The sequence below is a fragment of the Protopterus annectens genome, chromosome 3.part0 (assembly GCF_019279795.1).
Source record: "Protopterus annectens isolate FY-2018-M chromosome 3.part0, PAN1.0, whole genome shotgun sequence".
Taxonomy (NCBI): Eukaryota; Metazoa; Chordata; order Ceratodontiformes; family Protopteridae; genus Protopterus; species Protopterus annectens.
Genome location: NC_056731.1, coordinates 1,195,934,811 through 1,195,951,673, shown reverse-complemented (window position 1 = coordinate 1,195,951,673; position 16,863 = coordinate 1,195,934,811). Strand labels below are relative to the sequence as shown.

The 16,863-nt window shown below is 42.8% G+C and overlaps 1 protein-coding gene across 1 annotated transcript in view; it reads right to left on the bottom strand.

Annotated features, from left to right (window-relative positions):
* LOC122797021 (dynein axonemal heavy chain 5-like) overlaps positions 1–16,863 on the bottom strand; it is a 374,439-nt gene that overhangs the window by 344,757 nt on the left and 12,819 nt on the right. The window contains exon 2 of the mRNA XM_044065790.1: positions 160–302. Coding sequence (XP_043921725.1) covers positions 160–302 — 143 coding nt within the window. The remainder of the gene's footprint in view (positions 1–159; positions 303–16,863) is intronic.

Sequence of the window (16,863 nt, the reverse complement as noted above, 5' to 3'; positions counted from 1 at the left end):
AAATTCCAACTGGAAAACTAGCCCTATAGTTTTCAATCCTAAAACAGAAGCCTATCAACTAGGTCAAAATCAATAAATAACAGTTCAGTTGTATGAACTATTACTCATCACAACACACATGAAGGCCAAAATAAAAAAATGACAGTATTAACAACTTACATTTTTGGTAGCATTAATTGCTGTGCTGAGTACAGAGACCAGTTTTATTATTTCCTTATTCTCAGAAATGCTCTTGAAATAGTTTTTAGTTTGAACAGGAATGGATACATTGAGAAATAAAGAGATGTCAGATGTGCTGTCATCTGCAAAAGAAAAAAATATACATTTTATACCGAATGTAAACCAAAAAGAGTACATAATCACAAATTGTCAGCAAAATAACTGCCACTGCAATATTTTCTACCACACAATATTTTTATCTTTATCATTATACATAGCATGGTGAAACTGAAACTTCATTTACTATGCAGAAAGAAGACAGTCTTGCAGTTTCAGATTTTGTGTCTGCTTTGTTTACACTTTCATAGTTGGTATGCTCACTGCTTTTCTTTGAGCAGCAATGTTTAATGTGTTGTCTTGTATATATTCCCTTGACTACACTTGATACTCAGATCTACACAAATTAAAATGCAGTGGAAATCACCACTCTATTCTTCCATTATTTTCCCTCCAATGTAAAGATGAACATTTCTTTCAGGTGCATCTTTTCATCTTGCCCATGTGGTACAGATTGTGCTACTGGCACCAGTGCTTAGCCACACAATTGTTTCTGTATATGTGCATGTATATAAAGTACGTGTACAAAAGCGTGTGTGTGTGTATGTGTATGCATTTAAACACAGTTAAGTACTTTTGATTTCCTTTTCTTAGTGTTCTTAATGCAAGGGCACATAGTAAATGTAAGTTAAAGTAAATTCAGCTGTATATTATGGTTGCTCTCTGACAATGCAAGGGCTGACTCAAAGTCAGTGGGAATCTCTTACAATGGATCTGCATGTACCAGATATGCATCCCCCTCTGGAAGGATGTCAAACAAAGCATAAAAGACCTTTTTTATAAACAGCATCAATGTACCTAGTTGATAGGGTTGCCACCTGACTCTCTGCAGTTCTGGCCTGTGGGTGTGGGGGGGGGGGGGGCTTAAAAATGGTAAATGCATTTATATTTTACAAGAAAAAAATATTTACTGACATCTCTAAATGTCACAGAAATCTTTGCTACTACTCAAGTTATCTTAACATAAACTATTATAAATAACATTTAAAGCTTAGAATTCAAAAAAACACTGTGTTGCTGCTTATGTAAATTTGTCAGAAGAGTTGACAATTGCCTTTAAACCCCTGACTGATCTAATTGCTTTGTCTTGCTATGAAATGGGAGTGTTTAAGTTCTCTTCCCCTCTGCAATAAATTCTTTTATATCGGCTGCTGTGTTCCTGACATTAGCAGGATTAATTACCTATCTAAGATTGACAGCAGTACCTGACAGGGTAAACTACAGATTTGACTGTGTCTATGATATGTCATGCAGGTGGAGATGAATTTCTCTGCAAAGTATGTGAGAAGTTGAGTTTTAAAAAAAAAAAGAAGGTGGGCTTTCCCTTACTTTAACTCCAATGCAAGGAAAAAAGAAGTTATGTACTTACTATAATGTTCCATGTGAGTTATCTCGCCTTTATTCTCACTGATGGATTCGGAGCCGATCCTCGGCTCCGACACGGCCGATAACAAAGCTCAAGGTTTGCCAGTAGCTCGAGACCAAGCCCCTTATCCCACAATGCACTGCTGGAGTTACCTCAGATCTTGTTTGCTGCGAGTAACAGTATATATATATATATATATATATATATATATATATATTTTTTTTTATATACCCTTTTATTTATTTCTACCAAGAACACTTCCTAAAGGGGAAGAAGAAATACTGAATAACCAGGATGGTACTAGCCTCTAAGTCAACAGTCAGCCAGGAGGGGGGAAGGAGGGAGGGACATGAGAATAAAGGCAAGATAAACAACTCACATGGAACGTTATGGTAAGTACATAACTTCTTTATGTGAAGTTGTTAAATCTCGCCGTTTATTCTTACTGATGGGGTAGAGTCCCTAGCACCCTCAATCTTGGGTGGCTCATGGAAGTATGATCTTCAGTACCATGGAACCAAAGGAAGACCTGTCCCTGGAAGCCTTATCTACTTTGTAATGCGTGATAAAGGTATGAGGCTTAGACCAAGTGGCTGCAGCACAAATTTTGTCAAGGTGCAATTTAGCTTGAAAAGCAGAAGACGTAGAGACGGCTCTGGTAAAATGAGCTTTGGGTTTGTGTGTTAATGGCATGTTCGCATTCTCATAAACAAAGGATATACAATCAGATAACCATTTAGATAAGGTTGTTTTAGCCACTGGATTGCCTTTTCCGGCTTCTGAGAAGGATACAAAAAGTTGATCTGAGTTTCTAATATCCTTAGTTCTGTCAAGATAAAATCTGAGCTGTCTGTGTACATCAAGTTTGTGCAGCATGTATTCCAATTTGCTAGAGTGGTTGGGAAAAAAGACTGGCAGCTCAATGACTCTATTGATATTTGATTCAAAACAGACCTTAGGTAAAAATGAGGGGTTTGTTCTGAGAGATACTCTATCAGCATGGACAATCATGTATGGTGGTCTGATAGATAATGCTTGAAGTTCTGACACTCTGTAGGCAGAAGTAATGGCCACAAGAAAAATAGTTTTCCGGGATAAATATTTGAGATCACAAGAAGATGCTGGTTCAAAAGGGGGAAGAATAATTTGAGACAGCATAAAGTTTAAATTCCAGGGAGAATAGGGAATTTTGATAGGAGGTCTCATGTGAAGAACGCCTTTAAAAAAAGTCTTAGATAATTTATGGCCCAAAACATTTGAGCCACCAAACCCAAGGTGAAAATTTGAGATGGCAGCTAACTGGACTCTAACTGTAGCAGCTACGGCCCCTTCCTTAAAAATCTTTGTCAAGAATTCTAAAATAGATGATAGCGGAGCTCAGAAAGGGTCAATTTTCTGCGTGTTGGCCCAAATTGAGAACCTTTTCCATTTACTGCCATATAATTTTCTGGTAGATGGCTTGTGAGAAGACAAGAGAATTTGTCTTGTATCTTCTGAAATTGAATGAAGCCTGGCAATTAGGGGAAGTGGATTAGCCAAGCAGTCAGTTTCAGGGACTGCAGTGAAGGATGAAGGTCCCCTGACGGGTGTTCAGAAGGTCTGGAACTGGGTCCAGAATCCATGGATCTTCCAACTGATGATGGTGGAGAAACAGGAACAAAATCTGGCAAGGCCAGTAGGGGGCTATGAGAATAACAGTCCTTCCCAGCGATTTTGCTTTCTGTAAAAATCTGGGCATCAATGGGAAGGGTGGAATGACCGGTAGGTGATATTAGGGCAAAGTTGCTTCTGCATTTTGAATTGATGTGGCTGGCAAAGAGGTCACAGCAAGGCTGGCCCCATTTGTGGAAAATCAACTCTGCAACCTGTTGTTTGAGAGACCACTTGTGAGGGAGCAATATCGCTCTGATTAGCTTGTCCGCTATCACGTTGGATTTCCCCGGGATGTGCGTTGCTAACAGAAAATGCTGGGACGACACAGCCCATTGCCAGACCCTGAGGGCTTCTCGACAAAGGGGGTAAGACTTGGTTCTGCCTTGCTTGTTCAAGTACCAGACTACTGACATGTTGTCCATCTGAATTTCAATAGTTCCTAGAGGAAGAGAGTGCTGAAAGTACTGCAACTCCAGAAGTACCGCTCTCAACTCTAGAACATTGATGTGCAGATGTGATTCTTGATCTGTCCATGTGCCATGGGCAGTCTTTCCCTAAAAATGCCCCCACCCCCACCCTATCAGGGAAGCGTCCGTGGTCACAGTGGCTACTAGGAGGGGGAGAACAAAGGGTCTTCTGATTGTGACATGAAGAGACATCAACCACCACCGAAGGTCTCTCTTGCAAGAATCCGTGATTAGAATCATGTGGTGCATCGGTAGTTTCTGGTACAACCACTGAGCAAAGAGGAGCCATTGAAGAATTTGCATATGCATCCTTGCGAGTGGTATAGCTAGGATTGCTGCCACCATCAAACCTAGCACCTTCAATACCTCTGCTGCTGTAGCTTTGTTCTTTGACACCAGTGAGCTGATGTGTTGGCGGAGAAGTGAGACTCTTTCGACAGGAAGATGTAGAGTGGTAGTTGAGGTATCTAACTCTGCGCCTTTAAAAATGGTATGCTGCGATGATGATAAGGCAGATTTTTCGAAGTTGATTGTAATGCCTAATTGAGTGTCAGAGTGTATTGTGTTGCCTGAGTCAATTGATGCCTGGTGGTAGTGGTGAGGAGCCAATCGTCTAGGTATGGAAACACCTGGAATCCTAGATGTCTCAGGTGAGCCGTGACCACTGCCATGCATTTGGTGAACACTCTGGGGGCTGTAGTGAGACCAAAGGGCAGGGCTCGAAACTGGTAATGATTGGCTCCCAGCCAGAAATGCAGATGATCTCTGGAGCGTCTGTTCATCTTTATGTGATAGTACGCGTCCTTGAGATCTATGGAGCACATCCAATCACCTTTCCCTAGGAAGGGAAGAATGGACTGAAGCATGACCATTCGGAACTTCTGTTTCTTTATGAACTGGTTGAGTCTGCTGAGGTCCAAGATAAGTCTCCAGTCCCCTGTTTTCTTTGGTACCAAAAAGAATCTTGAGTAAGTTCTGAATCCAACTTGGTCTCCTGGGACTGGTTGGATGACTCTTTTTCTAGCAATCTGTGGACCTCTACGATTGCTTGTTCCCTGAGACTGGGTGGAACATCTTGGATTCTGTTTACAGGAATGGGAGGTGAAGAGAACGGTATGAAATATCCTCTGGAAATGATGCTTTGTACCCATATATCTGATGTTATGTTTAGCCAGGCTTCTGGGTACAAAGACAAGTGACCCCCGACTGCCTCCAGAGCAGAACAGTCGGGCCCCCTTTCAGGGGCACTGGTAGGGTTGACCAGAGAACTGACCCCTGCCACCCTGTTGCTGCGGACCCCTTCTGCTGCGGGGGCAGCGTTTTCCATTATAAACCCTTCCTCTGCCCCTAGAGGGGGTTTCTCCACGTGTGTCCTGAAAGGCTCCCTGTACTTTTTGGAACCACATTTTCCCCTCCCCTAGGGACCTTGGGGTAGGGCCGAGTAGGGGTAGAAAAACAGACTCCAACGGCAGATAAGGTCTTGCTTTCCTGCTCACACCTGGTTAAAGTTTCCTTTACTTGAGGCCCAAACAGTGATTAGCCATCGAATGGGGTGTTGATAAAGGAAGACTTAAAGGGTTCTGCAAAGGAACAGAGACGCATCCAGGCTTGTCTTTGAAGAGCAATGCCCGAACTAGAGGCTCTACGTGAACCATCAGCTGCATAGGATATGAGACGCATGGACGAGTTTACCACTGAGTTTAGGGTAGTGAGCTGGGCACCGACTTTGTCGGCTACCCCTGTAGTTACCATACCCTGGAGAGTATCTCCTAGCTCTTTCAGGAGATCTCTTTGTAGTCTTGTAAAATGGATTAAGTAGTTCAGTGATTGCAGAGAAAAAGTCGCTGAACTAAACATGCGTTTCCCATATCTCTCCATGACCCTAGAATCTCTGTTAGGAGGATGGATAGATGTGGATGTCTCAGAAACTTCCTTTTTGGTGGCTGCAGCTACCACTATGGCATCAACAGGCACTCCCTTTGACAAAAATGGCTTGTCCACTAGGGCAGACATGAATTTATTGGGCTTATGAGGAACAGATTCCATGGCCTCTGGTGACTCCCACGCCTTACGAGAGATCAGTTCCATGAGCTCATCATAAGGCGGAGACACCCAAGAAGTGGAAAGTTGAGACCCAAAAGCCTTCAAGAACATGGACTCATCCTCAGTAGGGGTATTGGACTGCCAATCGCCCCTCTGACTAAGGACCTCTAGTATCTCTGCAAAGGAGATATCCTCAGAGGGGGATCGAGGGGACCCTTCTGACTCATCCAAGTCCGTGTCAGATGTCAAAGACTCCTGTGGGGAGTCTAAGTGCCTCCTCTTGCACAGTCTCTTCCTGGGCACCTCCTCAGTGGGGGGGATCTAGGGAGGTCTCAGAAGAGCAGGGGATGCCTTGTGGGGGTACTTGAGGCTCGGGGTCTCTACGCTTAGGGGGACCGGTAGACAAAGAAGCAGACACAGGAGCTTGAGGGGAGAGGGAAGGCCGAACTGATGCCGACACTGTTATTGGAGACAAAACTCTCCTCATAGCATCGAAGGCACCATGGCTCCGATGAGAAGGAGTGGACAGACCCGAGAGTATCATCCGATCCTCCCGCACTGAAACCATGGGCTCCGATCCCGAGGTAAGAGCCGAGCTCATCTGAGCCGAAGCCCCGAGAGGAAGAGTCAGCACTGACAAATCGGTTTGACTATCCTCCCTGGACCCCATGGGAGAGCATCGGCTCCTAGAGTCCTCAGTCGGTGCCGAGGACATCTGAGTAGATGGAGCCGATAACACTGGTGCGGGCATCGGCTCCAAGGGTTCGACAATCATCGGTTCAGTTTCCTTCAGCTCCAAGAGTCCAGTACGGCTCGGAGGAGGAGTAGGCAAATCCCGTTCCATGGTCTTCGGCACCGACGAGCTGGTCGGGGCCAACAACAATTTGGCAAGTCCTGGTGCCTGTAAAAGCTTCTGCACTAGCCGATCCATGTCCAAATCTGAAAGGCTGACTGAGGGCTTAGATGAATGCACCGAAGGTGCTGACTGGAGCAGAGGAGAAGAGGGAACTTCAGAGACCGGCCCCAAAACTGAGAGCTGGCTCCGAATCAAAGGTACACTCAGTTCCGAGGTCTGTGGAACCGATGACCCTCCCTCTGAGGTTTTTGCCTTTTTTGCCACTTTAGGATCTGAAGATTTTGTGGATTTTGAGGATTTGGAGGACATGCTTGTACCCTCATGGCTACTCAAAACCTCAGAAAAGGAATGCTGTAGTAATCCCCTGTCTATTAGCTTCCTCCTTCTCTCCAAGAGGATTCTTGAAGAAAAGGAATGGCAAATGCTGCAAGTGTCTTGGAGGTGTTTAGCCCCCAGACAGTAGACACATTGAATGTGTCCATCGGTGATGAACATTTTCTGCCCACAATCTGGGCATTTTTTGAATCCTGATTAGGATGGGATTTTTCCTTGTCATCCGACATAGTTAAGTAAAACAAACCAGTATACTGCAAAGACTAAGACAGTAAAGTCCTTACTTAGACCCACAAAGCAACTAAGCCCAATCCGGGCACTATCTATAACAATTAACTATAGATTACAAATACAGGGCTAAAGAGGCCCAGAAAGAAAAACCCTGACTATTAGAAAAAGATTAATAAGTCTAAATAGGGCTAATGGCCCACACAAAACAACTAAGCCAACAGGGCACTAACTATCCAAAACTATAGATTCTATTATCTAATTTTCAAACACTAACACACAACTATCTTACGAAAAACTCTAAAACAAAAAGAAAGGTTTTTTTTTAACAAAACTTGCTGGTTTTTATCATAAATGGTCCGAGCTAGCTGGATCACCGAGATCTCTCTTGCCGCGGCAAACTAGATCTGAAGTAATTCCAGCAGTGCATTGTGGGATAATGGGCTTGGTCTTGAGCTACTGGCAAACCTTGAGCTTTGCTATCGGCCGTGTCAGGGCCGAGGATCAGCTCCGAACCCATCAGTGAGAATAATCGGCGAGATTTAACAACTTCACATTAAAAGTTTTAAAAACTACAAGCAGGTTTCTGGTACATACACAATGCTGGAACCACATTGTAGGGAGAAAACTGTATGAGAGGGTGGAGTTTTCCTTGAAATGAGAAACCTATGCCAACACTATAAATTAGTGAATATACTATTAACATATTGCAAATAACATAATAACCAACAAGTAATATTTAATTTAATTGACTAATTCAAGGAAAATCAGGGAGCTGTAAGCATTTTATCCCATTCCTTCAGAATTCTTGTGTATGTAATCACATCCATGAATAAAAACATATTTCCTCCAACATACCTCAAGATTATTCCTGTAGTTTACTTGTTGGCAATTGGGTGGCCTGTGTTCTACACATGTGGTTAACTTTTTGATAACACTGCAGACTCCATCCTACTTTTGGGTCCTACACCTCTTTTGTCAAAAGTGAACAGGTAATGTCTAATTTTCAGACATTTCCAAAACATTTGGATGAGATTTACATCTTCTTGCTCACCTCTCTAGCATTTTCTATCTGCTTTCCTCCCACCCTTAAAAACTGTACCAGTATGTGATACCATCCATATTACATCAACTGCTGTTCTTTACATTTTAACCTCTGGTTTATAGGGTTACCATCTGTCCCTCTTTGCACAAGACAGTTATTTGGGCAGTTGTGTCCTGCAGAGAAAACATGAAAATGGCAACTGTCATGAGATTTTTGAGCAACAAAATATGTCCTAAACGTTCTGCAACAGCTGCATAAAACTAAAGTGCACAAATTGTATAAGAGGAAACTTTTACTTTGGCAAAAAAGTCACGTCCTTTGTGATGGTTGTGACAGTCTGTCCTGCAAGATCTCACATTTCAGTATAAAATATCCCACTTTCAGAATATGAAAAGGTGGCAACCCTATTGGGTTGGGAAACCCACAACTCTCTATGCTTCCATTCTTGGACATCGATGAGTAACTTTTCTTTCCTCAGCCATGTACCATGCATCTGCTTCTTGACGGCTGTTTGTTTCCAACACATGTCCTTGTATATGGTTAATCACCCTTCCCTTCTTAACACCGATTTCCTACTCACTTCCTTGTTGATCCATTCCTGTCTAAATTTGACTTTAAATGTTCAAAATAAATCATTCTTCCCAGTGAGAATGTCCTTAAAGGATTTTAATGTTTTCCTTTCTTTAACAGAGTAAAGTTGATCCCATTTCATTTGCCACACACACACACACACACACACACACACACACACACACACAAAAAAAAGTCCAGAGACTTTCCCCAAGCTGGGTATAGTACCTTTTGGTGGAAGAGTCACCACCAGTTTCTTAGACTAATGTCCCTGATGGCTACTTAAGTCCAAAGGGTAGATGCGCAGAAAATGTACAACCCTATCCTTGTGACTACCTCCATGGCTGCTGTTGCCTCCAGACTTTCTCCAAACAGGCTGGCGTCTCCATCTATCTCTCCAAGTTTAACATTTCTCACATTCATTTAACATTTTCAGCAACTCAACAGTTGACCAATGCCAAAAGTGTGCATATATCTTCTCTTCTGATCCCCGCATGGTCTCTAACATTTTGTATTGCATGACCAAAGCATTCAAGTTTCAAATACACAGCAAAATCAAAATATAATGACCTTTGCCTAACATACAAGGCCATGTCAAACCCAGATTTGATGAATATGCTTCACCTCAAAAAATCTAGATCCATCAGAGCCACAAGGGCGGGAGACTTAAACCTCGACACGGCTATTAATAGGACGTGCTGGAGAGATAGATTCATCACCCAAAGACTCCCTATGCTGTGGAACAAAATCCCGGTACATGTGAGGCAGAGTACCTCGCTGGCCTTGTTCAAGAGAAATCTTGACCTATGGATGGGAGATCGCAGATATACCCCAGGAATTACCTCAGTGTCACTGCTCGACAGAGGCACAGCAAAATAATGGGTATAGTTCCCCATACTAAAGGGGTGGCGTAAGCCACAAAACAATGGGCTAGGCTTATAAATGCCCTTGGGCAGATAGCCTAGTATGAACCTATGAACCTATGAACCTATATGATAATATAAGTGCCTTTATCGATATAACCAGTTTTGAATCAAACTTCTTTTCAGGCTGATAATGTGGTCTGCTACTGTAATGTTAACTTTATAACACACACACCAAAAAAAATGCAGTTCATTTGAAAAAAAAAACAGTCGCAAATAGACACACACACAGACAAAATCTTAAATGTTTATGGACTATATCCATTACAGTGTTTTAATTGGAAATAACTACCGTAAGTTGCATAAGTCCTACTTACATGTAACAGTAGATTTTCAAATTCTTCCCTACTAAAGTCGCATTTTGGCTTATCGACCAAGATAACCCAGTACTGGCCAGGTTTCAAAAGCTCAGACTTTCCTCCTTCTGTCTTCCTGTGACAGCTGATTGGTTGAGTATATCCTGAGAGACAAGCCTTCAGCTGTCAGAGGCTTTTTTGTTTCCACAAAGAAGGAGAGGGAAATACATGAAGCCAGAATCATCTAGCAAGAGTAAGTTCACAGCCAATCACAATACCATATAAAAAACAAATTCAACAACAATCCTATCAAATAGGTTGAAACCCATCTGAACTATATAAGCTCAGTCTGCGAGAGGGTGGGTGCTGCCACTGAGGCAGTGAGGAATTCAAACATCAGGTAAATAGGACTTACACAACTGTACTATGTTCATCATTTTCACTGCCTCAGTGGCATTTTGAATAGATTCACAAAGCTTACTCTACCTGGGAGGTAGAAGGATAAGGATCCAAGAGACCCTGGAAAATTGTTGTAGCAAAACTTGTTCTGGACCTTGATAAGGAATCCAGTTTGTAGTGCATTGCGATGGTATGGACAGAGCTCCCAGCTGCTACCTTAAGCATGCTTCCAGAGTCCACCCCTTTCCAACATGTTATCAAACAGGATAAGGCCCTAGCTGAATGAGTCTTAACCTTGCCTGGAAGAGATTTACCATTGTGGGAGTAACAGAAGATAATAGCAGAGGACAATCATTGTGCAACAGTTTGCTTAGAGACAGGTTGACCTTTCTTAGCACCTGTATAGTAGTCAAATGACTATTCAGCATTTCTAAAGAGTTTTGTTCTTTAAGGTAATTCCTGAGCTGCCAGTGCACATCCAAGGCACGTAGAAACTTTTCTCCCTTGTTATTTTTTGGATCAGAATAGAACACTGGGAAAATGACTACTTGATTCAATGTAAATTCTGACACAACTTCAGGCATGAATGATGGGTTAAGTACATAATACAACCCTGTCTTTGCAAAAACTCAGATAAGGATGGCCCACCATGACAGCTTGCAGCTCAGAGACGTGTTTTTGCCGATGTCAGAGATACGAGTAAAACAGTCTTCTAAGTAGTAAGCCATAAATCAGCCTGAGAGGCAGGGTCAAAAGGAGGAAAGATCAATTTTTCAAGAACAAAGCTGAGATCGAGGGAGGAGTAATTTGCTTTCAAGGGAGTCATACATGCAGCAATCCTTTCATAACCTGTTTGACAACAAAAAGAGCTGAACAAAGAGAATCTATGGGCAATCAAGCTGAGATGGTTGCAAGATGCACTTTAGTAGAAGCATATGACAAGCCATCTCTAATCAGCTCACACAAATATTTCAAAACCAGAGGGGATGATACCTTTTCAGGGCCTCCGCTATTGACTAGGCACCACCTAGAAAATCTCTTCCACTTGTAAACATAGGATTTTCTAGTTGCAGGGTTTTCTTGCCTCCTTAAATACCTGCTGCACATCGCATGGAACAAGTACCTAAAAAGTATCAAAATAGAATCATTGAGGCTGTCAGTTGCAATTGTTCTAAGCTGGGGTGTACCATTTGCCCCTGATCTGTGTGAGCAGATCCAGTCTCTGATAAAGCTTGTGGTAATTCTCCTTGGCCAATTCCATTAAAAGAGAGAAACAAATCTGCTTGGGTCAGAAGGGGTTACCACAATGATCTTTGGTGATTCCTTTTGAATCTTAAGAAGTACCTTGGGAAAGGGTGGAAATGCATACAATGACATTCCCAGCCATGGGAATGACAGCTTGTTTGTCTTCCATGTATGGCTACAAGGATGTCTTGAACATAATTTTTTCAATTGCTTGCTTTGAAAGGAGGTGAACAGATTGACTTCAGCTCACCCCCACATCTGGGTCGAGTCCTGGAAGACCTCTATATGGAGCTTCCACTCGTGAGGGTCTGTCTGCCACTGTGTTTTGCTCTGATGGAGTGTACGAGACCTAATGAGTCTGAGAATCTTGTAAAGCCAGCTTCTAGGCCATCATTATTAACCAGCAAAGAGAGTATGACCTTGTGCCCCCTTAACTTACTCAGGGACCACATCATGATAGTGTTGTTTGCATACCTCTCCACTTCTTAGCAGATTAAATCTGACAGAGACTAAAATAAATGGGGGGTAGGGCAAAGGCTCATAAATACAAATAGATTTTAAATATTGCTTTTATATACTTAGAAAGCACTGGTATGTATTTTCTGAAGGACTTTGAAGTCTTAAACTCAAATGTTTGTCATTATTTAGTGATTAAAATCCTCAGTGATTTTCCAGAAAACCACAAATTTTATTAAGAACATAACAAAAATATGAGGCAAAGATCAGGACATTCTGTGAAAATCTGGACAGCTGAGAATTATGGGCATCTGGAATAGTAGAAGAGGGCCTGAAACATTAGTAGTGAAGACCTTTTAAGGCATGAGTCACTGCCAACATCTCTTTTATATTTACGTGCTTTAGCATGCCCTGAGGACCCCATATGCCTTGCACTTGAACTTTCATCGATACCATTTGTGAAGATTGGGTGAAGATGGGTGAAGGCTGCCAGCCTAGCCAGTTACAAGTTTGGAGATAATTCTGTCATCAGTAAATATTAATGTACCAACAGTGCACTCTACTGACCAAGTAAAGCATGTTGTGACCCTTTGATGTTAAAACTCAGAGCCAGTAAGTCTAGAGTGAGGCATCCTGCCTATTGTTTTAAGGCCAGAGTTACAGGCCAGAATTTGCACGCATAAATGTCCTTTATTGCTCTGGTTTCTGCCCAGAGGTGAAGAATGTAAATGTAGTTTCTGTCAGGGAAGTGTGAAGAATGATGTAATGTGAACCAGGAATGTTATTTTAAAAACAGAGAGAATCAGAGAGCACTAAGCATTTTTGTCTTGACCATCCAACTCACCAGCACTGTCTTGCTCTATATGTAAGTTTATCTTAGATTTGTGTTTTCTCTTAGAAATAGCTAGAAACTAGAAAGATTAGACTAAGTGTTTTTCTGTGATGTCAGAATTGTGCTGCTGAATTATTTTGACTATTTCTATGTGATCTCTGAACTCTTGACTAGCACTGTGTAGTAAAAAGCATTGTCTTGTGTGTTGACTATTTTTTATTAAATATTTCAAACCCTTTCAACTGTGGCTGTTTTTGTAGAGATAATTTAAGCTCTTTAGAGTACTTGCATGACTTTGGTAAAATTGTACAAAGCCACTCCAATAGCTTTAGCCCTGGGCTATACTACCAATTGAATGATAATATTGCACAGTAGTAACTGGACACCCCTTTAAGGGCCTTTGAGTAGCTGATAAATATTAGTGGGTGGTGGCAGCTGGTACTACTGTATAGTCTGGGAAAAAGGGGCACAGCTGGAGAACCTGTGCCAGTCTTTCCCAGGAGTGCCTGTGTGGTTCTCTTCTCAAAGTGTGTGTGTGCGTGTGTGTGTGTGTGTGTGTGTGTGTGTGTGTGTGTGTGTGTGTGTGTGTGTGTGTGTGTGTGTGTGTCAGCTACTTCGGCAGGGACATGAAGCACTGGTTGGACAGAGAGGGTGCTGGAGGTTGTAGCTTGCCCACTAGGCTGAGATCTGGACCGTATAGCTGTGCCAGTGGGGAGTCTAATTGGGGACCTGGAAAGCGAGGAAGCGACCAGTCCCAGACTGACTGTATTCTCTGTGTGCTCTTAAGGGAAATTGCACTTTACTGTGTGTATTTGTTATCCTTTCCTCCTATATGAGATGCCCCTCACTGGTGTTAGTGTAAGGATTGAGGCTCCTTGATTGCTGGGCCAGGGCACGGGCATCACATATTAATTGTTTGGCAGTGGTGGGATATCGACATCACATATTAATTGGCGGCAAATACTAATTGGCTTGTAGTGGTGAGGGTAGAGTGAATTCTTGTAGCTTGGGTACAGTGAGCTTTGAAGGTGTTTTGTACTCTAAATCAGCCATGCAGTGAATACTCAAGAGTTCAGATCACAATTGTTTTATTTCTTTTGTTAGCTTAGTTAGTCAGGGTTTGCAGGCAGCATATCAGCAGAGGAGTATGGAAAGTTGACAAGGATCCAGCTGGCTGAGATGTGCCAGGTTAGGGGACTGTTGCATGGAAACTTGACTAAGGCAGACCTGATTGCAACCTTGGTTACAGCTGCATCAGAAAACAGCAACCAGGAGGACAATCAGACTGGCAGTGGAGATATAATACCCTCAGAGAATGGACAGCTAAACCTTTTTGCAGAAGACTTAAAAATCCATCTGGAGCTAAAGAGACTTGAGCTGGAGACCAGGCATTTGGAGAGAGAAGCAGCTGAGAGACTGAGGAGTCTACAGGCTGAGGAGAATGAGAAGCTGCTATGCCTGGAAGTTGAGGAAAAGGAGCATCAGAGAAAGCATGAGAGGGAAATGCTGACTCTTTGCCAGAGTCATGGAGGTAATGGGGAAGGGAGTAACTGGACCCCAGAAGCACAAAAGGTCAGTAAATTTCTTCCGCAGTTTAAAGAAGGGGATAATTTTGATAGTTTCATTCATATGTTTGAGAGGGTATGCAAACAGTATAGTGTTGACCAAAGGCTCTGTGTACATTTCCTGACCCCCTTACTCCATGGTAAAGCTGTAACTGTTTAGTCAAAAATGTCTGACATTGCATGTTTTGATTATACTGCTGTTAAAAATCACTTGTTAGAATTGTTTAAGCTAACACCTGAAATTTATAGGAAAGGGTTTCGTGAGCATAGACGCAAGGCAGATGAAAGTATGTGTGAATATGTAGCTGAAATGAGCACTTATTTCCATAGGTGGTGAGTGGATGTCAGGTCACCACTTTTGAAGGGCTGGCAGACCTTTTGGTGTGGGAACAAGCCCTTAGCACTTTCCCTGAAAACATGAGGATCTGGTAAGCTGATACACAATGTGCTACTTCAGATGAGTTGGGGAAGAAGGGAGATCTATACCTGGCAAGAGGGCAGCCCTGCACAGGATAGGGACCCCCCCAGTACTGCTCATGGGTCTAAATGAACCCATGGTGGGCAGCCCAGACTTCCCCAACATAATTTGCCAGTAGCAGGGGAAGCCACTAGTCCAGGTACATGCCCAGGAGTTAGGGATAAATGTTTTGAATGCAACCAGTGGGGCCATGTGGTATACAGGTGTCCACGAAGGCAAGGTGGGGAACAAAAGGTGAGGGAGTCAGTAAATGGGAAAGACAAAATGCCAATAGTATGTTGTCTTGGGACAACAAGGGTACCAAACTACCACCAGAGGTTATATCCTATTGTAGTGAATGGCATAGAGGCCATTGCCAAGAGAGACACTCCCTCTGATATAACCATTGTAAAGCCTGCAATGGTTACAGAGGAGCAATACTTGCCTGGACAGTCTACTCCAGTCAGGGCTTTAGGAGGGATCCCATTCCAAATACCTTTGGCTAGGGTTCACCTGCACTGGGAGGGTGGAAAAGGAAGCCAGCAAGTAGGTGTGTTTGAGGCTATACCTGCAGATGTTCTGATAGGGAATGATTCTGACAGTGCAGTACCCTGTGCTTGTGTAGTTACACATAGTCAGGCTTGGAGAGAGGCAGGTAAGTCTGGTAGCCTGGGGGAGACCCAGACAGACTGCATACTTGCAGCCAGGACTGGTGAGGTGATTACTTCAGGGAGGGAGCTACCCTGTAACAGTGAGACTGAAGGTGAGCCACAATTGCTTGGGAGTACTGATGGTCCCTTGGGAAAAAGTATATCCTAGTGGTAGTGGATTACGCTACACGATACCCTGAGGCAGTGGCTTTGTCCTCCATTGAGGCAGAGAAGGTGGCAAATGCTTTGTTAGAGGTTTCCCAAAAGAAATAATGACTGACAGAGGTGCCAATTTCATGTCAGACCTACTGGCTTGTCTGTGGAAGTCCTGTGGGGTGAAACACATGAAGACCACCTCCTACCATCCCCAGACTAATGGTCTTGTTGAGAGCTTAAACTCTAGAATCAAGTCCATGCTATGGGCATTTGCAGATCAGTTTAAGAGGGAGTGGGACAAATATCTGCCCCAAGTAGGTGTGCTTGAGGATATACCTGCAGATGTCCTGATAGGGAATGATTTTGATAGTGCAGTACCCTGTGCTTGTGCAGTTACACTGTTAGGAAAATGTATAACTGCAATGCAATATGTAGGCGTAGTGTATTAAAATGTACAACTGCAATATGCAGGTTTAGTGCATTAATGGTTAAAAGGAGTTAATACATTTATTCTGCTTATTCTGTGTGAAAATATGCAGCTGCTAGAAGCTCTGAAAAGAGAACAATGGATGCCTGTAAATCCACCATGGTCAGCAGAAAGTGTATTGAGGCCAGGACTGTACCTTAAATGTATCATATCAGAACTAGAGAAAGAATTGTGAGAAACTAAGGGAAGCTGAAACAAACTCAAGGCCAGGTTGTTTTTCTCAAAAAACATGATTTTGCAAGACAGCAATTATTTGACCATGTCAGCAGCAAATCTAATAATAGCATCGTTCTGTGAACTTGTAGAAAACTGTATAAAAACTGTAGGCTGAACTATGGAAAATCAGACAAACCTTGTATCTACATGCTTTGTCTCCTAGTGCAAGTAATAAAGGGTGCCTTGCTTGAACCTAACGTGCATTGATCTTTGTGTTTTCCTTTACAGATTGGTCCCTCGAGCCGGAATCCCTCTCTTCACCTCGGATCAGATGGCCAGGTGGCTGAAACCGTACGGGGAAGAAACCAAATCAGTTCTTCTTATATGTGAAGTCCTCCGACTGA